We start from the raw sequence: 26,619 nt of genomic DNA, 5'->3' as shown, positions 1-26,619 counted from the left end.
TAAAATGTTCAAACTATTTAGATATTATGTGAAAAAAAAAAGCTCTTAAAAAAAAAAATCAAAAAAAATCTATCACACCATAACCTGCAATCTCACTGAATGTCAGCTGCCTTTTGTTCTGTTCTCTGTTAAGATAATCCCACGCTGTCTCAATGTGGTTCGGGCTCTGGGAAGGCCAAACTGGCAGACTGATAGAAAACCACAAAGTGAAAAACTATCCAGGTATATTTTTACAGCACTGGCAGTGTGTTTGGGATCATTGTCATACTGAAAAATAAAGCCGTTGCCAATCAGATGTTTTCCAAGACTTTCAGATATTCTTCATCCGCTATAGATATTTTTTTTTAGGCTTGCCACTTCTTATTCCACTACTTAAGTTGTCTCAAATTTTTGGTGGTTGGTTTTTGGTGGTTCCATCATGCTGCGGGGCTGTGTGGCCAGTGCAGGGACTGGGAATCTTGTCAAAGTTGAGGGACACATGGATTCCCCTCAGTATCAGCAGATTCTGGAGACCAATGTCCAGGAATCAGTGACAAAGCTAAAGCTGCGCCGGGGCTGGATCTTTCAACAAGACAACAACCCGAAACACTGCTTAAAATCCACTTAGGCATTCATGCAGAACAAGTACAACGTTCTGGAGTGCCCATCTCAGTCCCCAGACCTGAATATTATTGAAAATCTGTGGTGTGAGTTAAAGAGAGCTGTCCATGCTGGGAAGCAAACCTGAATGAACTAGAGATGTTTTGTAAAGAGGAATGGTCCAAAATACCTTCAACCACAAGACTCTCACCTACAGGAAGCGTTTAGAGGCTGTAATTTCTGCAAAAGGCGGCTCTACTAAATATTGATTTCATAAATTTTTTTGTGGTGCCCAAATTTATGCACCTGCCTGATTGTTTAAACAATCATTGCGCACTTTCTGTAAATCCAATAAACTTCATTTCACTTCTCAAATATCACTGTGGTCAGGTACAAGAACTGGACTGAATATGAGTGAAAAAATAATCCAAAGGAAAACCTGGAAAACTACTACTCAAGACAACTCGAAAAAATAAAAAAGTCTGGTTACCTGCAAAATATAAATGAATGAGCGGACTTTTTGACAATATTGTACTGTCTCTGTCGCCATCCCTGGCTGAGTTTGCCCTTTTGTTTGCTCAATAAGGTTTTAAACACCACACCCACACATACAATTGACAGTGTTATCTTGGGCCCAGCCCAGATACGCCCAGACTTCCTCGTGCAGTCTCCTCTCAAGGATTCATTTTTTTACACAAATTGGGAATATACTGAGCACCAAAATGCAGTTTCCACAACATCCAGTGACCGGGTGTGGTGAACCAGTCTTCCAACATAGTAAGGCCATTACGCAGAGAGCGGGCATGTAAGACACCTGAAAATCATGAGGTGATGCCCAATATATATGCAGGCAACCCCAGGTACAGTCTGAGTTATTACTAGAAATGCTTGAAGCTCATGGTCCCCCGACCTAAAACAAAAAAGATGGAGGACTGTCCTACTAGTTGAAACCTAATCTCACAGGAATTTGCCCCAATAACAATGTTAGCACTGTAGCATATGAGCTAACCTACGTAGTGGCTTACAGAGCCATGTTAAACGGCTGGTAGCGGAAATATAACACAATGCAGTAAGTGTAAGCAACATTAGCTTTAGCTTACACATACTTTCTAACAACGTGGCATACGTTAATGACTGTACAACAACGTTTCGACACTTTTTCTCCTACTTTGTTTTAGCGCGACGCCTCACAGCCTCAGCCAGCCTCGTAGTGTAGCTGGGTGTTGTTTTTTTACTGGGGGGGGGGGATAAAATATTATGGACAAATAACAAACAGCAGAAATTCAAACACGTACCTTATGATAACTGCTGTATGGATGCTTCACAGTAACCCTCGTTGCTCCTGTTCATGCTAGTGTACGGAAATGAAGGCGCGGTTAACACACGCATGCGTCAAAGTAGGCGGATCCCGCGAATGAATTGCATAAATTTCCTGCAACAAACATTTTTGTTATTTCAGGGTTTGTTTGGTTTTTTTTCCTGATTTGGTGAAAGAGCTTACGAAATTAAATATAATTATTTTAAAAATATTTTTTTGCAATAAAATACCTGTTAGGGAAATTAGCATTAGCTGAATCATAGCGTCTTACAAGCAAAACCGGTCATGATATTATAATAATATTATGAATACTATTCTTACATAAACTAAACTAAAATGTGCACTTTTTTTTGTCTAGAAGGAGAGAAAAATCATTTTACCCGTTTAGCTGCGTTAACTACTATTCACTGTTGAATAGCGCCTCCTGCTGCATCCGGAGCTGAACTACAACTGTACAATTGGAGTGGTGATGCCCCTCCACAGATGTACGCGCTGTTATTAATTTATATTTTTAGGTAAACAAATTACGTTAAAAATAAAGTAACTCAGTAAATGATAATGAAATTTCACACTATCTTTTTCAGTTTTATTTGCGTTTATTATTCTTAATTGTTAAGTTTTGTTTTTAGTTCAGTTTCATTTCAGGTAGTCTCCAGTGGGAAACTGCTCATTGAAGTTCAGTTTTAATTCTAATTAAATGTTAAGTTTCAGTTTAATTTTCTCGTATACAATGTTACGTTTTGTTTAGGTTAGTCTCAGTTTCATTTATTACAATGTGTGCTATATTTTTTATTGTCTTCTCTTTGGATTACACTATCTACTAGTATCTAATAGTTTTGCTTTTGTGGTACAACTTGTCATGTTTACTCAATCCAGCAATAGAGCTGAATTAAAATTGCATTTCCATAGTTTTTATGATTAAGAATTTTATGAATTTTATGTTCAAAGTATTTTACATAGTTTGTGTTTGCATTATTGTGAAAAATAATCAATACCATTTAAGAACTGTCACTAGTTCTTTTTTGCAAATGTGAGGTTTTTTATTAGGGTCTGTTCAAATTTGAAATGACATTTGACATTTGATGACGGTTTGAAGAAAACACTTTCATTTGTTTCCTAAATTATGTGAAAAATTTCATACTGTTCATGCGAAATTTGTATTGAAAGGGTCTTATATATGTGGTAACTGACCCAGTTTAATACACTGGTAGAAAATAGGAAACACAATTGTGCTTTTCTGGCTGTAACAATGTTGTGTTAGTTTTTGTGGCTGACTAATCAGATATTTGTTTTTGTATAATTTGTCCTCAGTTCGAAGTCATCTCTCTGCCTTAGCAGGCTCTGAAAAACTCCGTCAGCATACAGGAAAAAATTTCCGTTGCTCTCCAGGTCCTGCACGTTGATTATTCGAGTCACCAGAGCTTCTTGTATGGCTGGAGACTCACAGGGGTGATGCTGCACACTGTGACTCACGTTTCTCGAGGGCTCGATGACTAACAGTCCAAGCATGCTGCCTTCCTCCGTCCTGCTGTATCTGGATGAAGTGTAGAGGGTGTCTCCTGTCATCGTGGTGTCATTGCTTCCATTTAGGACATTAAATCCAAAGTCTCCACCTGATTCATCAGTTTTACAGCCTCTGTTAATTCCTGCAGTTGAACTGGGTGTGGCAGATTTATTACTTGGACCAACCTGGCTACCATTAACAAGGAAGCTGTTGGAGCATGTCATATTGGTTATAGTAGATGTGTTAGCATGTTTAGGTCTGTTGGCAGCACTGGTTCTTGGTTTTTGTGGACCAGGAGCTGGAGTCTCCTGGATGTTTGCGCGTAGGTAGGCTGTATAGCCCCGAACCAGGTGACCTAACCCCGTCTTATAAGAAATGCGCATTGATTCAACTGATCCTAATGGCACAGACTGCAGACGGGCCTGTGGGAAGAGGAAAGTGCTTTAAAATCAACTCAATACCTCCCACTCAAAGCTCTCTGTAGCTTTGGTTTTGTGCCATCATCTAAAGGGAGAGAAAGAACCTGCAATATGGGATGTAAACACTTACCTACATACGAAGCAGATTTTACAATGTAGAGGCGTACCGATGCACTACAGTAAACACATACTATCATAACCTGAGCCGGACGTGTTTTCATCTATCTGTTCTGACCTGGTGGATTCTCATGTGCAGGTGAATTGCAGCTCCTGTCAGCCACTGCTGCATCGACGCTGAACTCATTCTCTTCCTTGTGGTCATCCTCTCATAATGGTCGAGAAGCTCAAATTTCAGCCAGTTATCGTAGAGCTCTGTGGTCTCAGCCATCTGATCCTGGTTGTTGGCGATGCCTGGGATAAGGGTGAGGAAGCTGTGGATAATCCAGCCGATTCTCGATGAGCTGCTGATGCCAAAAATCCTCTTAAGCCGGGACGGTTGAGTTAACGAGGGACCCTCTGTTGATCCTTGTGCTCGGACCTGTTTGGAATATGAAGCACAGTTTATAACACAAACTGTCACGCTGGCCCAAACACGGACAGAAAATGAGGTAGTATTTGTGTCAATAGAGTACTTCAGACATTAAAGAAAGACACCTCATAACTCCAAACACAGAGAGCCAGAAAGAGGGAAAATGGGAAAAAACACAAGGCTTTTTTATTTCATGAATTTGTGACTCCTTGGGTACGTTCCAGTAGTCCATTTTGCTTAGAGAGGTTTCTAACAGAGTGAAATGACACCAAAGTATCTGCATGGCAGTCATCATTTGAGCAAAGAGTGATACACATTCTCCAAATGCTTAGGAAAGGAGCTTCCATAGAGGATACAACTCTATCCACAATCACTCTCTTCATTTTTATTACTGACACGGGATTGCCTGATCAAATCTCTTAAAACAACTGGCGCTTCCCCTTTTCCCCTGTGTGCTCAGGGTAAGAGGTAAGAAACTAGATGTAGGGACAGTTTTTAGGAAGGAAGAAATTCAAGTAAAATGAATAGCTACTTTGATCATGAGCCATTTCTAAAGTGTAGCCTGCAATGGTCACATATTGCACTACTGTCCAACTAAGATGTCCTAACCCAAAATAAAATGTTTTTCATTTTATGTATTTATTTATTTATGGTGGGCAAAACAAAACTGAAAATGTTAAACTATAATCCTAAAAACAAAACCTAAAATTTTGACTTAATAACTCAAAATTTCATTTCACTTTCTTGTTTTCGAGTCAGAAGTTCCATTTAGGAAGTCAACATTTGTAATTATGTATGACATAAAAAAATATATGAATAAAATAAAGTTTTGTGGTGGAAACAGGCTTCTATAATTGTACAAACAGTGAAATGAGAAAGGATGATATACCAAAGAGACAGAAGGATGTAAAAGGTATAATATTGGGGGTAGTGTAGGAAGTAAAAAGGCAACAAAACCACATGAAGATTGGACCTTCAAACTAAAACAGGATGTAAAGTGAAAGTGGGAACACAGATACAGCAAAGAGGGGGGAAAGTGATGATAATAAAAAATAATCTCACACTAACATTAGACAAAATGCAACAGTTTTACATACCTGTTGAGCAACCTGATCAAAAAACATGGACAGAGCCAGAGCAACAACCCCCACTCCTCCACAGGTTACCCTGCTGCCCCCCAGCTTCGCCGTCAGGTTGAGGTTGAACGTGCTCTGCTGCTCCATGCTCATGCTCCGCTGTAAGAAGTTGTACTGATGCTGCAACGCTGCTGACGAATCCAGCGACAGGAAGGTGGTGAGAACAGGATCCAAGGAGATATCAGGGATGATACTGGCATCTTGAGCCACCGAGAAGAGCTCCTGGACGGTGGCTCGAGAAGGAAGACACAAACTGCGGCCCGTCAGGATCATGGCTGAATCTGTCTGTGTGTGCTCAGTGTTATCAGTGTTTCTAACCCACTGTGTGTTTATCTGACCCAGTCCGAAGGATGTTATCAGCACGGCCAGTCCTATAAAAGAACTCATGAGCAAAAACACTAATGAGCGAACCATTTGCTCAAATAAAACAAGGTTTTTACACACATAGCTGCACAAAAAGCTTGTTTTTTATGTTGGTGCAAAGCTGTTTGAGTCAAACAGTGACTCTCTTGTGTGCTTTTTAATTTCCTGTCTCTAAATGTGCAGAAGTAGGAGTGGAACAGCAGAAGCAGGTGGTTTGGTGCTCATTTTAGCATCAAACTATTTATATTTCTAAAAAGAAAGCAGTTTCTGTGCCCTTAAAGAGAAGCGTAACAGTGGGTTGGTTTCACTTCCCTTCATCCTTGAAGATTTTGAGTCTGGTTCCTTTTATCTACATACACACAGTATACTGTATCTCATTTCTTAACATTTTGCTTCCTTCAAAAAAAAAACAACAACTTTGTTCACATTTCTTTAGTTGAATCTACAAGAAATTCCAAAGATTTGACATTTGACAGGGATAAATTGTATTTTTGGACTAGCAAGATGATTCCACAAGATCTGTTAGCTCATATCCTACCATGGTGTGCACTGTGTCCATAAAAACACTTGTGGAACCTGGACAAATGAGGAACAGAAGAAGACATGGCAGCAGTAGAGGAGTAGAGTAATATTTTTTAAATGCCTGTCAGGGCATCCCCACCGAAAGTGGGGGCCTAGGTAACCCTCTACCATCCTTTCATGTGTCAATCAATCATACCCTTCACTCTCATTGGTAGTCTCTTCAGTCACTTGCCTCAAGGCAGAGGAAAATTTATCTTTTTCTGTAGACAAAGAATAGTTGATTGTTTTTATGTTGGAATCAATGTGGTTAAAGCATATAAGCCAATAATTTCATTTTGTTATGACATCATCCTGCTGTTCTTTATACCAATATCTCATTAATATTCTTTAATAGATTAGATTACTTAAGTGGATGCCATGCCATGTTTATCTCACTGTTGGAGTCTGATAAAGCTTTATTTTTCTGTCCATCTGGTCTTGTTTTAGCTTCAGATTGGGTCTCTTTTTCCTCTTTTTCAAGACAAATATTTTTAAATTCCTTGTACCTGACTGCTTTGTTTGAAAGTGCTGAAAATGATAAAATGCCTGAGAGCTTTGATAAACTTAAATCTAGCCTTCCAGAAGTCAGAAGTGCCAGGTTTATTTAAAGGTCAATAAATAAACGTAATCAAAATCTGAGCTCTTTTGTAATTAGATCGACATTTAGACACAAACACTGATCATTAACCTCGATGTCAATAAACAAGGTTCACTGGGATGAATTTACTGTGCTGCCCTTCGGCAAAGTCTGAGGCTCAAATAAAAGACCATACCAAAGACCACCAAGCTCATTTTTCAGTCCTAGGTTGGTTAATATTTAGCTAACAGCACTTCTTGGCTGGGCCTAGGAAAGTGACATCAGACTCTTGCCCATTTGTTTAAGCTCCTCAAGCTTCTGTTTATATTTTTCATATACAGAATGAACAGCATACTTTCTCTATACAGTCCGTACATTAAATTTCTCTTCAGTCTTTCCGTTTATAATATTCAAAGTCTTGAGTTTAAAGTTTTTATGGTACTCTGTGCAGTCCAGGACCCAAATGCAGGACTCCAAAGTAAACAAGATAAACAAAAAAACAAACCTTTATTAAAGATCAAAGGTAAAAGTCCCAAATACACTTCTCCAGGGCAAAAGCATGACTGTTGAGTAGTGACACACAGGAACAACAAGCAGGGTAAAGTAAGACACTGGCAAGGGGGAATTGAGGGCTATTAATAATCACAGAAAACACTTAAGGTTAATCCAGACGGAAGATGAAGCACAGCTGGAGAACAACGAACAGGTGAAACTAATCAAAGACAATGAGACATTAGAAATAAAATTGAGGACAAAGTGGAAGAGAGATCGTCTGTTATCTCACTTCCCATACCAAAATAAAATGGGAAGTGAGATAACAGAGGAACAGTATAAGAGCTTTGCATTGAAATGCTGTGGTTTTCTCCAAATATGGTGCTGTACATTATGGCCAAACATCTTCACTTGTTTGGCCAAGAAACCCCACGACGTCCAAGAAGTCGTGCGGTTTGCTCAGATGTTATGATGTACTTTTTCGAGAGAAGAAGCTTTCTTCCAGACAAATTATACATAACAGTTCCACAAACATGCAGGTGTAAATTACAATGAACATGTAAGGACGAGAGAGTCAATGGGTGCGCGAAAAGTGAGAGAGTCGAAACTGCATATTGTGTATGATCTCAGCCTGTTCATCAATATGACAACAATAACCCATCCTTTAAAATAAGTCCTCCATCTGAAACGGAAGGCACTCTAACCACAATCCTTGGTTAGGAGAGTCTTGTACGTTTCTACTTCCGGTCTGGGTAGTTAAAATGCTTGCGAATAAATGAGATCGCGTAGCTGCCGGACTTCCGTGTTGTCTGCGTGATGACGTAGTCGTCCGGACCCTCACGGTCTGGTCAGCATACCGGGCACAAACGCATCGGAGGCGGAGGTCTGTTTCCAGCTCCTGGACGGTGAAATCACAAACAGGTGAGTACCTGATCGGCACAGCGGGCACACGGCGTGTTCAAAAAGTAACAAAACAAGTAATATTTTTATTTAGCTGCCTTCTTTTCCTGCGACGGCCGTTAAAACACAGCTGGACTGGCTGCTCGATGACCTCCAGACTCCAGAAAAATTGAAAGGGAAACCTGATTGAAAGCTTTAAGGACTTGAAGGAGGGCTGAAACTTGTTTTGTGTGTATTTGCGACGGTCTGATCTTGGCTAAATCGACCACCCGTGAGAGATTTGGGTGATACAAAAATACAGGGTAGCGAAACATTTTCATAAGGAGGGTCATTCTTCACTGTTTGAACTGCTCGGGAGCTTTAAGTCTGCCCTGAAGCTGTAGCTGGAACGTAATAACGGTTTAACAAACCGTCTTTTGGAAGCTGGAACAAAGAAGCAGCTGGGGGGTGTCGGGAGTTGCAAGAGCGTTCATGGCCCTCTTATGGTTGTAATGGACAGGGCAGCGCCCAGGATCAGGGCAGTGGGGGGCCCACAGCAAATCAAAATGCTTGATCAGGAGAAAAACAGATGCGGAAACCGCTGCAGCCCTGTGTCCTGCAGAAGAGTTTAAACATTGTTTTGTCTTGAATAAGAAGTGGATGATCTGATATCGTCGCGTTGGTGTTGATCCTGGAACAACATAGTAAATGTTGTTCCAGGATCAACATTGCAAGTGACTAATCACATTGTTGTGACGTTATTCTTTGGCGCGCCAAGCCATTCGTGCATTTATGAAATTCCAGTGTTGCAAGGACAATATCAATTCTGCTTAGCGTTTATTAAAGGGTTAGGGTCAGGGTCCGTTGATCAGCGGACAGAGGCGGTTTCTCGCAGCTTAAGTAATTTATTAAGAATAAATTAGAGTTTTTAGAGACTCTCGGGTCTCAGCATCAGATAAAGATTGGAGGAGCTGTAGGTTCATTGGGGATCATGTCTTCTGGGCCTGTCCAATAATCCGGGGATATTGGCAGTTGTTACTATGTTCCTATGGTGTTTGTACTTCCTCAGAGCGCTATAGGATAACTGTGAACTGGAGGAAAACATCACCACCAACAATAATCCAGTGGCTGCTTAGACTAATATAGATAATTGAGTACATGACATCATAGGTAACAGTAATTCTGATGTATTTGAATGCTTGCTCAGAGGCCTCGAACACTGCATTTTTCATTAGTTTTAATTTTTATTATTAAAATGTTTGCTTTTACATCTTCTTAGTTTCAGCTAGGTTCTGTGTGAGTTCACGTGTTTCACTTTAGTTTTAATTTAGTTTGTAGTAGTTTCTGTATTTGCATCATCTGCTAAAAGAAAAAACAAACAAACCAAAGAATGATTTCTTATGCAGAAATAATTCAGGAAACACAGCGATCCCATTATCATTTATTACTGCTGTTCATGCAACATTTATAGAATAATTATGAAGTAAATTGAACAAAGTGAGAACTGAAACAAATAAAATTGCTGTAATATGTGCAATATTCTCATTCTCATGTTTTCAGACTGATGTAATTCAATCAGATGTAATAATACTGGTTAAATTATTAAATTCCACTTCCACTTAGTGCTGTTTGGCCTGCTGTGCCATTTGACTTAACTGACAGTAATGAAGAAAAGCTAACCTATGAAGACGAGTTTTTAGCAAGTTTAAGATTCCTGATAGAACCTGATAGGCTGAGAAAGGCTGTTCCAAAGTTTATGTGCTACAACCTTAAAAGTGTGATTGCCTTGCGTGAGCACCGCCTAGTTTAGTAGATAATGTCAAAAAAGCAACAGAACAAAAGGCAGTTGGTTTAAAAAAAAAAAAGAATGAATAGATATTCCACTACAATAGATTCCTACATAGCAAACAAAACAGCCTGCTTTGATGAGTGTTTTTCCACTTTGCTGCATATTGTCATTTGCAGCCATCTTTTGCCTGCAGTGTCGTGTTCCCTGCATTTTGGGAGCTCATGATTCTTACTGATTCTGAGAACCTCTCATTAGAGCCTTGCATTTTAGGTTCACCTTTGGAGTGGGTCGTCTGTATATCTATGCTTTAGGTCAGTGTTTCCCAACCTTTTGGAGCCACAGAACATATTTCACATTAGAAAATACACACGGCACACCACCAAACAATAATATCACAAAAAGCATATTGATCATTCCCCCCCCTGCACATCAGGTATAGCGGAATTGACTCGGTTTGTCCCCAGTATACCTTTTTGTTTTCGTTTGACCGCTACTCATGCAAGGGCCTTCATCTGGGTCGGAATTTCTCCAGGACCCAGGTCAGATTGACTACTTTTTCTTTTCAAATATTTATCTATTGCTATTACACGCTGTGCTGTCTCACTCACAGCATGACTATTATGTAATTTCTTCTTCATCTTCTTCAGTTGTGCTTCTCTCTAGTCGAAGACAGTGTAATTGTTCTGCCCATTACTCACGCCGGTCGCTTAGAGCACTAATCAGGTGGAAACAGCACACCTGATCATTTCTCATGGCACACCTATGTGCTGCAGCACAGTGGTTGGGAAGCACTGCTCCAGGTAGTACTTAATTCACTGCTTGTAGAGTTGTTGCTTTAATTTAGTTACTTGTATCTAGAAGTTTAAATGTGTTTTTTTTTTTTTTTTTTTCTGATCTGCTCTTTGGGCTGTTTATGGTTTGAGCTACGCTGTATTCTTACATCTGTTTAGACTCTGTTAGCTTTAGTTACCTGTGACTGAGGGTCGTATTCAGCTAGTTCCCATTTTGTGTTTTCATTCACTTCCTCCTTCTCTCGTCTGTTTGTCTTTTGACTTTAGGCGTTCCCCTGCCTTCCTCTTTCTTCGTTCAAGTCAAGTTAATCTTATTTCAGTTTTATTCTCAGTTTTCCTTTGTTGTGTCGTCTGTGTAGCTTTTTGTATTTCTAGTGATTTCTGGCTTTCCTCCTTGTGTATTCTCACATTTTGTTCTTTATAATTCTCTATTCTTTCGCTGCATTAGATGCTGACTAAGTTTGTTTTTCACCTGCTGCTCTTGGAGCTGTAAAACTATGAATAGGACATGCAAATCTTCATACTGGGGAGCAGGTAACTCTTAGATCATAGTTAGAGGTAATAAACAAGTGAAACTGGCTTTGTGTTCTACAGCGTCACAGACCAAAGTTTCTTTTGAACAATGCCATGAATTAAAGGCAGGTTAGGGTTTATCTGCTGTCAGGATCGCAGGTCCTAAAAGTGAAACTCAATTTTAGACTGATTCCCATCAAGGTGACATGCAGAATATTTACTTTAATTATTCTGATACATTCTGAACGTTTTACTATACAAACTCAGGCACCAACGCCAACCCCATTATGGTTGCCTGCTGCTTAGTGCGAATATACATTGACTATCTAAACAACAAGCAGAAATGTGTACATGCTGACATTTGACACATTGATAGTCACTCAGATCCATCATGGAAGTTGTTACAGTGGTAAATGTGGTATGTGTCCCTTTAGTCACACCTCTTGAGTAGCTAATCCCCACTTAAAGTCTCGGTTATAGAAAATCTTTTCAAAGCACGGTCTGAAACCACACTGCAGTGAAAAAATAATTAGCATTCATCCAAGTCAAGGCTTTTATTCTCTGTATCATGAATAATAATACTGTTAGATAGACGAGTTTGAGACACAGATTGCAGGTCATGCTGGCTGTTAGAAGAGCTGCAGGTTTAAGGCACTCTGCCATAGGGTTCAGGTCCATCTTTTATATACAGTCTATGGTTAATTGCATAAGCAAATACTAATCAAACAGAAAATAAAAAATAATGCTTAGAAGTTATTGTATATGGGTAAAAATAGAAACTGTAAACTATCAAAAATTCACCAGAGGGTGCTAAAATAACTTTTCATCCTTTGATTTCTCTCAACTTTCCTGTGATGGACTAAGATACAGGAAAAGGTGGAAGAAATCATGGATGCTGGGAAGTAAGGAGAGGAGAAAGACAAAGTGAAACTGAGTTACGAAGAGTCTGTATTAAGACTGTTTTTATTTTAGTCTGTGTCTGAGTGTTACGGAAGAACTCGATAATTAGAGCGTTGCATTTTTATTGCAGAGTTTTATTAGTGTAGCGCTGCTGGACTGGCATGTTATTCCTGCCTTAACTGTGTGTGTAAACTGTTTAATAATCTGAGCTGCATAAGCAGGCAGCAGCGGGGAGATGGGTCTGACCAGCAGCGCATACAAACACACTAATAAATCAGATGATGAATTTTTCATCCCGTGTCGTCCAGCATTATGAGTCAGCGGACGGAGCGACGGGGGATACACGTGGACCAATCAGACCTGCTGTGCAAAAAAGGATGCGGTTACTATGGCAACGCAGCCTGGCAGGGCCTGTGCTCAAAGTGCTGGAGGGAGGAGTACCAGCGGGTACGGCAGAAACAGATCCAGGATGACTGGGCACTGGCAGAAAAGTAAGACCTTTAGCAGTCCTCAAACATCTCCAGAGGAAAGCAAAGTGTGAGAGAGGCTAAAAGCAAAAACACAGAACATTGTGCTAAATAGCTCCATTAATGAATGAACCACTTTATAAATCACCAGGTGCATTCATTTGAAAAGAAACAGACATGCTCATTGCAAGCTTATTGTTTCCCCTCTAATCAACTTTGCTTGGTTCCAGGCTGCAACGAGAGGAGGAGGCAGCGTATGCCAGCAGTCACAGCGTGCAGACTCAGTCCACAATGCCCCCGCAGCCCGGACATGCCTCGCTGGGTCCCTTCTCCAAGTTTGAGGAGAAGAAAACCAATGAAAAGACTCGGAAAGTGACCACCGTCAAGAAGTTCTTCAGCCCTTCGTCACGAACTGCTTCTAAAAAAGGTATCACATTCATTAACATCAATGTGTGTGCACTTGGGGTGCTTTGTGAGTGTTTTGTTGATCAACTCGCAGCTGCATGCTTTAGCCTGAAATAGTCAGGGGTTGGGATTAGGTGTATATTGGTGTTAGTGTCTTACCACGTCCATGCCAATAATAAGCAACTGCAGGAGGTTGTAAAAAATTTTTAAGGTGCAAGGTTGTGGTGATCACAGCTCTGCAAATGAGGATGGTTACTGATGATAAGTCATCAGTGGTGGTTTAATATACAGCTGGAGGTCCCAAGAGAAATGAAGACTTCGGGAAGCACATGCTGACTTTAGAAAGTGGTTTCTGTCCTAAGAACAACATCTATATTCTTCCCCTGTCATCAGAGCACCCAGCTGCTTGCCACATTAAAAAATGGCTTAGTTTGCATAAAGCTTAGTTTGCTTTGGCTGCCAAAGCTGAGGAGAATTGCTGTTTTTCTCAGTCCATTCAGTTAAAAGAACCTGAAAGTAATATTTAAATGTTTATAGCTTTCCTTTGTTTTTAAATCTTAAGGTAGAAACAGATGTTGTTGTTCTAGGGGTATCATGCAGTTGTTGGTCAGAGGATAACAACAACTGAAGTTCAAACCAGGCATCAGAAGGATGAAGAAAGGTGATTTAAAAGATTTTAAACGTGGGATGGTTGTTGGTACTAGATGAGCCAGTTTTTCAGACCCTGCTGATCTGCTGGAAGCATCTCTAGGGTTTAACAAATATAGTTTGAAAAGGAGAAAATCCTGCAGGAAGTCAGAGGAGAATGGCCAGAGTGCTTTGAGCTGATAAGAAGGCAACAGTCACTCAAATAGTTATTGTAGAAGAGAATCTCTGAGCTCACAGCATGTGGAGCCTTGAAGCAGATAGGCAGCAGCAGCAGAAGACCACCCTGACTGCCATTTCTCTCAGCTAAGAACGGGAAGCTGAGGCTACAAATCACATAGGTTAACCAAAATTTTAAAAAATAGTAGATTGGAAAAATGTTATCTGGTCTGTGAGTCTTGATTTCTGCTGTAGCGTGTGGTAAGCTCAGAATTTAGTGTAAACAACATGAAAGCATGAACCAGCCAGCCCTGTATCAGTGGTTCAGGATGTGTCCGGTGTCCGGGATATGTTCTTGGCACACATTTGGACTCCTTAGTACCAACTGTGCATCATCTAAAGCCCACAGCCTAGCTGAGTATTGTTGCCAATTACTTCCATCCATTCACAGTCTAATCTGTTTAAGTTAAGTTGTACTTAATACAGTGTTCAGTGAATGGACATTACAAGTGTCCTGAGTTCCTCTGATGGTGTAAGGGGGGGCACTCCTTCATCCACACTTGATGTTGCACAGCATTTATAATAACTTGTGACAAATGACAAAAACATTTTTTGGTGTTTTGCTGTGAAATTTAAAAATTTTGCTCTGAAGAGGTAATTCTTGCAATTATTTAGTGGCATGACAGCTGTGTAGGGAGTTATGTGTCCTATGATGAGAGTAAGTAATACATGTTTATCTGAAGTACCTACACATATACACCTATTGGGGGGAGAATTATTTTTTTTATTTTAAACGTGATTTTTTTTTTTTCCTAACTAGAAACCCAAGAAGGTAAAACCAGTCCGTCCATCAGCCGCCACGCAAGCTTCGATACGGACCAAGTGTCCAAAGACTTTGTGGACTTCCTGAAAAACCTCCAGAAGCCCGGCCGGGAGATCCACAAGCAGTGCCGAGTCTTCCTCGTGAACATGTCAAGCAAGAAGGTGCGACGTACTCTGACGCTCAGTGACTTAATGACACCAGTCGTTTACTTTTGAATGTTTCCATGACTTTCCACGCGAAGAACCTTCTAAGGTCTTTTGTCAACAGGACCTGGGTGCCGATGAGCTGTCAGAGTGCGTTCAAGATTTCTACCAGAATTTGGCCGACCGCCTGATGACTCACTTTAAAGGTAGGATTGCAGAAGTTGCAACTTTACCTCAAGTATTTATAACAATCATTAAGACGTTCTCAACGCAAATAGTCTGAGAAGCCACTAGATGGCAGCACAAGCAGTATTTTATATGCTCTATTGTGCCTTTGTTCACCAGGCTCCTCTGAGTCTGTGGAGCAGGTGATGGACCAAGTGGAAAAGTACATCATGACTCGTCTGTACAAGAGCGTTTTCTGTCCAGAAACCACTGATGACGAGAGGAAGGACTTGGCCACACAGAACAGGATAAGGTGGTTCTTCCTGGACTGAACAACTCAGCACAGCCTGATGTTTTTAGAATATAATATTTTATGTCACATTGTCATTTTTGTGGATTTTCCTGGCTTTGGCATTAGATTTTGTGCAAACATGGGGTTTTTATGTGTAAGCTGTGTGTGTGCCTGGTGAATAGAAAGCCTCAGTGCACAGCGCTCGCCTTTAATCTTCATCCGCCTGTGAAAACTTCAGTCTGAATGCTTTCTGAGTCTGTGCAGTTGATTACACAATAGCCATTTTTAGCTGTGTTTTTCTTACATTTGGAAGCACAGTGGCAGCTGCTGGCTGCACGTGTCTGATGTGTTTGTCACCCTGGAGCGAAGTGACTGTAACAAATGTGTATGGTTACATCATATGCAGACACACAAAATACAAAAAATAAGGGTGTCAGGCTTACGTGAATGAACACAATCTTTGTATGCCTTTTTTTCCCCTCTGATTCTGATTCTCTGTGTTGCAGGGCTTTGCACTGGGTGACCATCCAGATGCTGTGTGTGTCCATGGATGAAGAAATCCCGGAAGTCTCTGAGAATGTGGTGAAAGCGATAACAGGTCAGCGAGCGCTCAGACGCGCTGTTTGATTGCGCTTGATCCTAGCGGTGCTGTCGTTTTGCAGTTTTGTCGTGAACTTCACAGAGACCAAAATCTGAGTTAAAAAAAGAGTGAATGTTTTACCCCATCAGATAAATGATTGCTCATGAGTATCACTGCCGTCCTCACTTGTTTCTGCCACACACAATGTGTCCACATTAAAACAGTTTCGGGGAGTTAAAAATCCAAGTAAAATTGTACAAAAAATGGTTACAAACCACAGAGTCACTGGGTGCTGGAAGTCAAGTGGGCATCTGTCACCCGCCTGGTACATGCTGTTGGAAACCTAGAAATGACTCCCAACCCTTTAAAGACAGTGGCCTACCCCAGAAAGATAATATACCCCGCCATTCTGCAGAAAAATATTGAGGAACAGCTCGAGAAACACAATGAAGAGCTTCCAAGCTCCCAGAATTGCAATCCATCCATCTCCAGAAGCGAAATGTATAAATCCACCTGAATATGGGCCATCTCTCCTGTAGGGATCCGTTGCAGTCAAAGGCAAAGGCCTTGGCAGTCTGAAACCCTGCTACTGAAAGTGATTGAAAATGTGAATTAGAACCCCAAACTAAAAACTGCAGTTCTTCTGATGGCCACTTGAGGCTGGCTCCAAAAGTGGCTCTGTCCTCATAGACTCCCATGTTAAAATCTTAAAAGTTAACAGCATTAAAAACCATATTTACAGCCACCTACAAAACATGGCTTTGACCTCTGTGAATTATGCCTTTTTATAACATGTTTATAACTTCACACACAGATGTGCCAGCAGTCCATGAGGGTTCACCTTCACTGCTTAGACTCACTTAAATTTAGTTTGACTCATTTACTCCATTTATGAGTCTTTTATTAAAATTGTAGGTGATGCAGCATGGGAAAAGGTGCAGACTGAGAAATCCTGACTGTGCACATCTTTACATCAATGTCTGCAAATATTTATCAAAATTAGGGGCAGGGATAGCTGAGTAGGTAGAGTGGTTTGAAGGTCGGGGGTTAAAATCCACTGAATGGCTATCCTGAGGTACCCCTGAGCAAGGTACCGTCCCTACACACTGCTCCCTCGGTGCTGGATTGGCTGCCCACTGCTTCACTAGAGTGAATGGGTTAAATGCAGAGAGTAATTTCTATACAGGGATAAATAAAGTATACATTATATTACAGAATTATGTCAGAAAATGTAGTTTATTGAACATTTTAACCATTTCTGTTGTTTAAACTCCAAATAAACAACATTTTGTCCCGCTCAGTGCATCCACACACACCTAAAAAGGCGATGGGGTCAGTGAAACTTGCCCCCTTTAATGACGCTGGCAACCTTTCCATCTTGGGCCTGAGGCAATAATGCTGTGTGCATTGCAGTTGATTGGCTGTTCTTGTAAACCTAGTGAGTTTTTATCTGAAGTTTAATCATTTACTAAAGTTCAATAATCCAAAGAACAGAGACAGTTTCACACAGTTAAGTTAAGCCTATCAGCCACTGCCTATCTACGGGGTCCTATCCCAACGGATATGAGCCACAGGACACCTCCTGATGGTTTTTGTAGCCCAGAGGGGACATAGGCTGTTTCAGGCAGGTGTTCTTAATATTGTGGAAAAAGAGTGTATATCTGCTCTTTGTTCTATGTTCTCCTTTGAGAAATAAGCAGCCTTTTGTCTGCCTTTGAAGAGGTTTTTCTTGTCTTTGTAGTCTTTAAAACTGAGCTGTATGGCTTTCAAACAGTCGCTCCATCCATCCTTCATGTGTAGAAATGAGCTAAACTTGCTAATGGATTCGATCTGGCAGCGCCGTGCGACGTCTGGTGCTGCAGATGGTGAAGACAGACGCTCTGCTGTGAATATATAATGTTCTTTAAGTGCCAGGATGGAAATAAGTCATTTGTAAATCATCCTTATATATATTTTACCTCCAGAGCAGAACAAATAAGTTTTACTTAATAAACGTATGACCTGATTAGCTCTTTGTTTCAGCCTTCATGAGCGAATCTTGGTCTGTTCCAGATATCATTGAGATGGATTCGAAGAGGGTTCCTCGGGACAAACTGGCCTGCATCACACACTGCAGTAAACACATCTTCAGCGCTATTAGGATCACCAAGAACGAGCCGGCGTCCGCCGACGACTTTCTCCCCGCGCTCATTTACATCGTGTTGAAGGCTAATCCTCCACGACTTCAGTCCAACATCCAGTACATCACCCGATTCTGCAACCCCAGCAGGCTGATGACCGGAGAGGATGGATACTACTTCACCAACCTGGTCTGTTTTTCTTTCTTCTTGTCCTACTTCAAAGGCTGTTCGAGCTGGTGACCTGGGGTCCAATGAGGGTAGTTTAACATGTCTGTAATAGTGTTTCTCCTGCCTCACCAACAGATTTTGAGGGGTGATTGTTCATGAGAGCACAATGACATCATGCACGAGAAAGGCAATGAGTCTGAGCTGCTTTACTTGAAAGAATTCAGTGCATCGAGTAAATAAACCCAAACTAACAAAAAATGCACAGAGAAAAAAAAAGTGTAGTTGTAGTGTCGGTAATTTCCTTCCAGGATTCATTATAAGGAATCGATTTGTGTTGTTTTACCTAAGAAGTGTGTTTGCTTCAGGTGGCAGAAAAGCCGATTTAATGTGTTTTTGTATACTTAAGCTAAATTGGCAAACATTATGCAGGAACATTTTTTGGTCAAAGCTTCTAAACTGTGACAAATTTCTGCTTCTTCCTGTTGGATTTTATTGTGAACAGATTAATTATTTATTTGTAGTTTTTACTTGAGTCTCTGAAAGTTAAATTTGGAGGATTCTGAGAGATTTTACAGTAAAAATTGATAAATCCAGATAATGAAAAGTGAAATAAGTTTTGTGTTATAACTGTAAAATCAGAGTAAAGATTTCAGTGGTTATTTAGCAGCCAACACATGTTAACAAACATCAATACACCAAACCTGCTAATTTACATAACATAAGACCACTGTTCAAGATGTGCCTTAAATGCTGGGAATGTGGAGCGCCTCTTTATTGTCTTTGCTGAGCTATTCGTGCACTTAGTTCCCTTTACTGACGGCACAGTTTGTCCAAATGTAATTAAACCCCTTAATGAATAATATCCAAATATATGTGGGAGTATGGAGTATTTAATGAGTGTTATGTCATAGACAAATACATTTTTCAGATTTGAAGGGCTTAAACGTCTCTGTCTGCTTTTTTTTCTTTTAAAGAAACAAGCATTATATAAGGTTATTTCTTATCTGCCAGTTTTAGAGGCACTGATTGGTGCAATCGCATGGCCTTCAGACAGAGCCACACAAGGTCTTCCTCACTAAGCTAAGCAGAACAAGATACACACTCAAAGGCCACTTTATTAGTTATACTTTGCTAGGATCCCATTCTTGCATCTTCACGGCATAGTAGGAACAATCCAAGTGTTACAGCAGAAACCGAGATTCATCAGACCAGGCAACATTTTTCCAATCTTCTGTTGTCCAATTTTGGTGATCCTGTGTGAATTGTAGCCTCAGTTTTCTATTCTTAGCCGATAGGAGCGACACCCGGTGTGGTCTTCTGCTGCAGTAGCCCATCTGCTTCAAGGTGTGATGTGCTGTAAATTTAAAGATGCTCTTCTGCACATCTTGGTTGTAATGAGTAGTTATTTATGTTATTGTTGCCTTCCTAACAGCTCAAAGGAGTTTGGTCATTCTCCTCTGACCTCTGGCTTCCTCATTTTCTCCCAGAGAACTGACCGCTTCCTTTGGCTGTGTGGGGAAAATCCCAGCAGATAATCTGTTACTGAAATATTCGGGCAAACGACCATGCCACGTTCAGTTTCTCTTATGTCATGTTTTGTCCTTATTATGATGCTTGGCAGGTCGACTACATGCCTAAATGCACTGAGTTGATACCATGTGATTGGCCGATTAGATATTTGCATTAACGAGTGGTTGAACAGGTGTATCTGATATAGTAGCCGGTGAGTATATTTCCGAGTTGGTTTAATTGTCACGTGTGCTTATACCTGCATCCTAACAGGCTTTAAATGAGGCCTGCAGAGACGTTTATGTGACTCTTTAGAGAAGCATAATTGTCACGTCATGCACTCTTGTTTCCCAAAATGTTGGACTAACCCTTGTAACATAAGGCCATCTGGCTCTCTGTGACTCAGTTTGACGTGCTGTCAGAAAATCATCCATGATTTCAGTTGGTTTTCTTTCTTTTTTTAAATTAATTAATTAATTTTTATTTTTTAGTGCTGTGCAGCTGCCTTCATCGAGAAGTTGGACGCTCAGTCTCTCAATCTTTCCCCGGAGGAGTTTGAGCGTTACATGTCGGGCCAAGCCTCGCCAAGATGCAGCAGCGCAGAGGGCGAGTGGCCCCACACCGGTCCAGGAGCTGGCGTGGCTGCCACCAACCCTGTCCTGGCCCAGCTCAACCACAATCTGGAGCAGCTGTCGACCATCAGCAGCCGGCAGGAGAAGGTGATGGAGGCCGCTCAGAGCCTCCAGGCTGACCTGCTCTCCTGGACCGAGAGCGTCCAGCGGGAGGTGAACGACATCCTGGAAAAATATCCGCTGACCTGCACAGTTTCTGCCATTGATGCCAACAACATAGACAACGACAACCTGCCGCCGCCGCTGACCCCCCAGGTGTTCGCAGGGTAGTAAAGTCAGTAAAGGGAGAAGAAGCATTTCGCATGCCATGAAGGTACTTTACTTTGAAAATGGGAGTTTCCCAGTAGCCTCTGCACCTTAAATTTAAAGTGAAGTCATTTCAGTCAGAAAAAGGAAGAGAGAGGGGTGAGCTACAGGGAGAAGCTGCTTTTATTTGATTATTATTATTATTATTATAACTGTAACTATAAAAACACACTCCACGTACAATTGTTAACAAGGGATGCACGAGCTATGGAACATTTCTTTTTGTATAAGTTTGTTGTATTTTGGGGCATTTTACATGGAAGTTTATGCTGACAGTCTCCATTTATGAGACTGCCTCATGTGGCTATTTATGGAACTGCAGGAACTGTATTTGGCAGCTCAGTTTTGGCTTTTAGCCGTAGAGGTTTCTGCAGTTATGTTGCACAGTTCACTTTTATTCAACACCAAATGGACAAAACAAAAAAAAACAAAACAAAGAAAAATCAAATAAATTTGAAACAAAACTTAGTAGGTTCAACAAAAAAGGTGTGGTCAATGGTCATTTTAGAAGAAAATAGGAACTTTATTAGGAAAAAAACCTTGTAAAGTGGTGAGAAAAAACAGGCAAGTTTGCATTAAAAAGTTATGAGGAAAAAAATGGCTAATTTCTCAGAAATAAATGGTCAAATTACAAGGAAAAAATAGCAAATTTGCTGTAAAAATGTTTATGAAAAATAACAGGTAATTATGTAACCAAAAACAAACAAATTTATGAGAAAGAAATGGCAAAAATATAGCACGTGTTAAACTCACCAGCTGCTGTTACAGGCAGATGATGCTAACAGGCTGGAGAAGAGAATACTCGTGTTAGTACTAAATGATGATATGAAATAAACGTACCTAAATTTACGTAACAATTAAAATAGATTTTAAGTCCGCAAATACAACAACCAGCTTCAGATGACAATCACTTATTGTCAGCTGTGATTTCGATTTTGCTCTTATTAATGACAAAATAAGCTCCTAAATGATAAGCTTGTTTGCCCACATTTCTTTACATGTTCACTCTTTATTTCACTAAAAAGCGATCCCGCAAAAGAAATAAATTAAAAAGCAGACTACTGCAGTTAAACCTGTGTGTGTGCGTGTGCGTGCAATTACGGTTTCCCTGTAACACCTTCAGCTGCCATTGTTATCTGCCACAGTCTTGAATTTTTGTTGCCGTGGAAGTTTAAACATCTGCAGGCCTGCAGATCGATGTTTTAGTCTGAGGACAGTTTCACGTTTGTCATTTTGTAGAGAAAAGAAATTCAGGTCTTACACATTTCTAACACAGAACCGCTTACAATTATCCTGCAAGCATGAATTTACCCTGAATACACACTTCAGGTTTTGTGTAATTTATGTTTCAATATTGTACTGTGTGGGGTTTTTTTTTATTTGTTTTTAAAGATTTACAGTGTTTGTCTGGCTTTCTGCACCACATACCGGCCTCAGTAACAAACCATTGCAAAAATACGCATGTTACATGTTAAAAATACTATTACTAATGTATTTTAGATATAAATTTTTTTTAAATCTCATTTTGTGTACTGTATATTGTTAAAACAGTCCAGTGTCTGCCACTTTAAACCACTCCTGGTCCTGTTTCTGTGTTTATTTATTGACCAAGGATCTTTTAAGTACTGTCAAATCCAATAACATTGCTAGTCGCTGAAATAAAAGCAAAGGGATCGTATAAAAGCCTATAAAATGTGTGATTACTGTAAATTTACTCCGCTGCAAAAAGCATCTCCATTTGCCACGTGTGGCTTGTTTAATCCTCAGTAGCAACTGCTTGATCTTGAAAAGGTTTTTGCTGTACATTTCTTTTTCTCTGTGCCACAGAGCTCTAATATCAGAGCGACATGTTCAGGCAGTAGCAGCAGCGCCAAATGTGTATTAATCCACAGCTGAAACTAGTCCCATGCGATTTCACTATTCACTCTAAGCTACAGTTCCCAGCTATTTCATATAAATTTTATATGTTTGTGATTTAAAAAAAAAAAAAAGATTTATGCCTTAAGATGTAACTGAAATATTTTGAGTGTGTATGAAAAATAATGAAATCTGTTGAATTGAAATTGAAAAACAATGTGTGATGAGCCAGACTTGTGAAGTAAATCTGCTACTTTAACTTTAACTAATACTTAACTAAAGTTTTAAGTAAATTAAAGTGAAATCTTCAGATGAATCACATATGAAAAAATTAACAGTTAATAAATATTGGAGTGATGGATGATGTTATTTTGTTGTTTTTATTTTTTGTTTTGTTTTTCTGAGTGGAATAAAGAAAACAAAAACAAATGTTTTGGTCTTGTTCCTTATTCCAGGGTTGTCTAACATATGAGGAAATTTTGACTTTTAATGTTATTTGTTGTAAATAATAGGACATAAAAACAGTGCTGAAATTGTTAATGAATTCTGAGCCAGAGCTTTAAATCATTGTTAGTTTTACAGCCACCATACTGACAAAGACCTCACCGATGGCGTGTACACAAAAATGTTAAAAGCATTAACCCTGTCAAGACTGAACCATTAAGTGATTACAAAAAGTAATCATTTAATGGTTAAATCTGGAGTGTTTATTGAACAATTTGGCAATTTAAAAACAAAAGAAACATCAATTTAAAATTGTATCATTTTGGCCAAATCCAGCTATTTTTGTGCAGTTTCAGATTTATCAGCAATTTCCTTTACAGAGGTCTCATGTATCAGAGATCAGGGTTTAAGTTTTTGTTCCTAGTATTAGCAATGCATAAAATAACAATGCTGGTTATTTAGTTTTTCCAGTGGAGCTGAACACAGTTCTGCTCAATAGTAATTTTATCTCTTCATATTTCTTCATGGGTGCAGCCCTCCACAACAGTCTCTGTTTCTGTGGCCTCTGCTAGATGAACCGTTAAACGCCAGAAAATTCACACAGTAAAAAAACAAATAAAATTCTCTTTTAATTATGGGTCATACTGCAGGTAACGAGCTGCCAGTGTCAGTATGTGTGGTTAAAAAAACAGGCTGTCCATCATCAGGTAAAGGGAAAAACTTTACACACTAAAAAGGTTATTAGGAAAAAAAACAACAATGATTTTAACACACTTCACCAGACTTCATCTGGTCTGTGAACAGGAGCAGAAATACACTGTACACCTCCTTATCTGCTCCTTAATGCAAATATCTAATCAGCCAATCACACGGCAGCAACTCAGTGCTTTTTTGTAGTCGTGGTGAGAATTAGACCTGCAGTAAACAGAAACTAAACGGTTAATTTAACCATGAAATATGAACCTAAAATCTGAATTCAAAGTAAAATTACATTTCTCATTATTTTTACTTTAATATTCCAAAATCAAAAGCATTTACCTAAATTACCTAAATGTACATCTACAAATTATTTCACCGTCTCGGGACAGTCGAATCTTATGTTTTGTTGCCAGTTTGTGGTCAAAGTCAGCTTTTCCACATGTGCAAGTGAACAGATGTATGTCAAAAGAGGGAAAAGTTTTAGAACACCTTCCAGTGATGTTTACCTTCTCTCTCCTTCGCTGCAGAGAAAATGTTCAGTAGGGTTTAAATCTGGAGCCTGAAGTGGACACTTTATTTAAGACTGAGGCTGATAAAAGCTTTGGTTGCACCTCGGTGTGGCTGGGGGGTGGGTGTCACTGTCTTGTTGCAGGATGAAGGTCCTGCCAAAATAATCTTTACACTTCTAAACAACACCTGCTGCTCCCCCCTGCTGTCATCTGTTCCTCTGTCAGTGAGAATGAATTATCCGAGTCTGTCGAGGATGACGGTTTTTGCTGCTGTGTGCTTCGCTGAGGAGCGGGAATGATTTGAGTCAAGGGCACTTTGTGGTTTTCTTCACACTGTTGGCTTTCCCCGACTTTGGCAAAGGTTGCATTTATGCTCTGATCTGTCTCATAACTTTGCTTCAAGGCCAATTTTGGGTGCACAACACAAACTTTTTCATTATAAAATCTCCACGTCAATGTCACACTTGTTTTGTGGTTATTCTTCAAAGCTTGGAGGATACAGTTTATTTTGAAGTCCATCACTAGTTTCTTTTCTGTTTTCTGAGCTTGATGTCAATCCTTTACTTTTTGTTTCCTCTTCTTACAGATAAGTTGTTTTTCTTTCATGTTCAGCTCTTTGGTCTTCGTGCAGCCTTCTGGCTCCAACTGATGCAAGATGAAAAGATGTGAAATAATGAAATGAAGGCTGGACGCCCACTGCTCTCACCTGCTGTGAAGAACTGATTCAAAAGGAAACACCTGGGCAGCGAGTTACACCTGCCACTGTGTTGCTTGCTAACTTTTGCACAAAAGACTCCAGCCTCTACTTTTGCCAGTTTGATCTCAGATTTAAAAGCCTGAAAGTACTAAAATCAACTAATTTTGATGTACTGTTTACACACTTTTGAAGTGCTGTGACGGGGACATTCATATTTCATCTTCTGTCAAGTTACAAACTAACAAAGATTAACCAAGTAAATAAATGAAGATAATCGTTACTTATGTTGATACCTCACTTTTGTTTGTGCTAAGCATTAGATTATCATAGTAAATTAATAAGAGCTTTATTTTTTGGAAACATATTTATGAGATAAAAAGGACACATGTTACAATGATGCAGGCTTTGGTTGTGGGTTAACAAACTCACACCGAAACTTGTCCACCTATGTGGGTGTGCAAAAAAAGCAGTCTGTGGACTGATGCGCTACATTGATGGACATTGGCTACTTGCGATGTCAACCAGTGGTTTGTGGAAGACTTCACCATTTTGTTTGTAACCATCTGCGTTTTGGGAGGACAGAGTCACAAATGTGACGTGGATCTGATTGGCGAGGACCCATGTTTGCTTTTTATATGGTAGTCTATAAAGTTGCTGCTTGATTTTAATTCATAAGAAACAAAAACATTTTATGAGTTACAGTGGTCCCTGTTATTGGAGTTACGTTCTAAAAATAACCCGCGATAGGTGAAATTTGTAGCCAGCTTTATTTTTTACAATTATTATAGATGTTTTAAGGCTGTAAAAACCCCCCACTGCACACTTTATACACTTTTCTCAGACAGGCATGAATATTTTCATACTTTTCTCTCTTGTTTAAACACTCTCAAAGTTCAACCCTTCGTAGAAAAGTAAGTCCAGTATTATAGAATTAAACCAAAGATCAAACCCTGTTTTCAGGTCCAGAACATGCGAATAGAGCAACATTAATGAATCAATGGTACGGAAGTAGAGGAAGCAAGAAGAATGAGTTGAGTAAAGTTTGACTTATCCTTATGGTCCGAAAAATACGGTAACTTCTACCTTCCTTTAGCATATCCAGAAGTCCAACTTTTTTGTGCGATGGGTAGCATCTTCCTCTGCCTTTTGGGTGCCACCGGAAGTGCCTTTAACGGTGCAAAACGTTTCATCGACATTGTTGTGTTTGTTGAGGGGGGGACTTACAAACATACAGTACAGCACTTCAGAGTCACACTGCTAGCGATCGAAGATTTATATAAATTTGACAAGCTGAACGCATTCTGTACCGTACAGGAGACACTGCATGGAGGAGATTGGACAATGGGCTACAGCCATTCAGGACGCAGAACACGATGCGCTGTGGAAAAAAAAAAGAAATCAAGCAAAATTGCACAATAAAAATCAGCAAGGCGCGTTATCCGGTCGTTAAGTCTGACGTCACTAGCCGTGTCTGGACCTAAACTCCGCTGCACGTCCATATATCAAACGATCACTATGGCATTACTGAGAGTTGAAAAACTGTCTAAAGTCTTTCATCTTTAATAAAATGATCAGCGTTCTGCTCTACCAGGTGTAACAATTGAGTTTAACATCCAGGCATCCATGAAAACGGAATTTATGACATTTAA

At 39.9% G+C, this 26,619-nt stretch overlaps 3 protein-coding genes across 4 annotated transcripts in view; 1 reads left to right on the top strand and 2 right to left on the bottom strand.

Annotated features, from left to right (window-relative positions):
- The window catches only part of ttc3 (tetratricopeptide repeat domain 3), a 28,227-nt gene extending 26,231 nt beyond the window's left edge, over nt 1-1,996 (bottom strand). The window contains exon 1 of the mRNA XM_040032371.1: nt 1,875-1,996. The gene's annotated coding sequence lies outside the window, so the exon portion shown is untranslated. The remainder of the gene's footprint in view (nt 1-1,874) is intronic.
- A 254-nt stretch (nt 1,997-2,250) lies between these two features.
- On the bottom strand, nt 2,251-5,871 carry LOC120733875. Its single transcript, XM_040032373.1, has 3 exons — nt 5,447-5,871; nt 4,056-4,358; nt 2,251-3,823 (listed from the first exon to the last, which is right to left on the bottom strand). Exons 1-3 carry the CDS (start codon nt 5,756-5,758, stop codon nt 3,176-3,178), a joined length of 1,263 nt encoding a protein of 420 aa, XP_039888307.1. The 5' UTR covers nt 5,759-5,871; the 3' UTR covers nt 2,251-3,175.
- Nucleotides 5,872-8,266: 2,395 nt separating this feature from the next.
- rabgef1 (RAB guanine nucleotide exchange factor (GEF) 1) lies at nt 8,267-22,980 on the top strand. 2 transcript variants are annotated; one of them, XM_040032370.1, is made up of 9 exons: nt 8,267-8,399; nt 12,659-12,841; nt 13,048-13,244; nt 14,847-15,010; nt 15,117-15,198; nt 15,338-15,470; nt 15,956-16,047; nt 18,082-18,338; nt 20,318-22,980. In XM_040032370.1, the coding sequence occupies exons 2-9, from the start codon at nt 12,663-12,665 to the stop codon at nt 20,726-20,728; spliced, it is 1,515 nt and encodes a 504-aa protein (XP_039888304.1). In that variant the 5' UTR covers nt 8,267-8,399; nt 12,659-12,662; the 3' UTR covers nt 20,729-22,980. The 2 variants fall into 2 exon arrangements, with proteins under 2 accessions (XP_039888304.1, XP_039888303.1); XM_040032369.1 differs by lacking the exon at nt 8,267-8,399 and adding an exon at nt 9,264-10,946.
- The last annotated feature ends 3,639 nt before the right edge of the window (nt 22,981-26,619 follow it).

Source organism: Simochromis diagramma, unplaced genomic scaffold (genome assembly GCF_900408965.1).
Source record: "Simochromis diagramma unplaced genomic scaffold, fSimDia1.1 OVJJ01000216.1, whole genome shotgun sequence".
NCBI classification, from domain to species: Eukaryota; Metazoa; Chordata; class Actinopteri; order Cichliformes; family Cichlidae; genus Simochromis; species Simochromis diagramma.
Note: the sequence above shows the minus strand (reverse complement) of the source record. Positions and strands in the feature narration are given on the sequence as shown.

Bases quoted from the DNA above. Each gene is read 5' to 3' on its own strand.
- rabgef1 (XM_040032369.1), top strand. From the start codon at position 10,909: ATGTGCTGCAGCACAGTGGTTGGGAAGCACTGCTCCAG. The intron at 15,011-15,116 runs GTGCGACGTACT...TTTTGTCAACAG, and splicing joins TGAACATGTCAAGCAAGAAG to GACCTGGGTGCCGATGAGCT. The intron at 16,048-18,081 runs GTCAGCGAGCGC...GGTCTGTTCCAG, and splicing joins TGTGGTGAAAGCGATAACAG to ATATCATTGAGATGGATTCG.
- LOC120733875 (XM_040032373.1), bottom strand. From the start codon at position 5,758: ATGATCCTGACGGGCCGCAGTTTGTGTCTTCCTTCTCGAGCCACCGTC. The intron at 4,359-5,446 runs GTATGTAAAACT...TATTCCAAACAG, and splicing joins TTGATCAGGTTGCTCAACAG to GTCCGAGCACAAGGATCAAC. The intron at 3,824-4,055 runs GTCAGAACAGAT...CTCTTCCCACAG, and splicing joins TGCACATGAGAATCCACCAG to GCCCGTCTGCAGTCTGTGCC.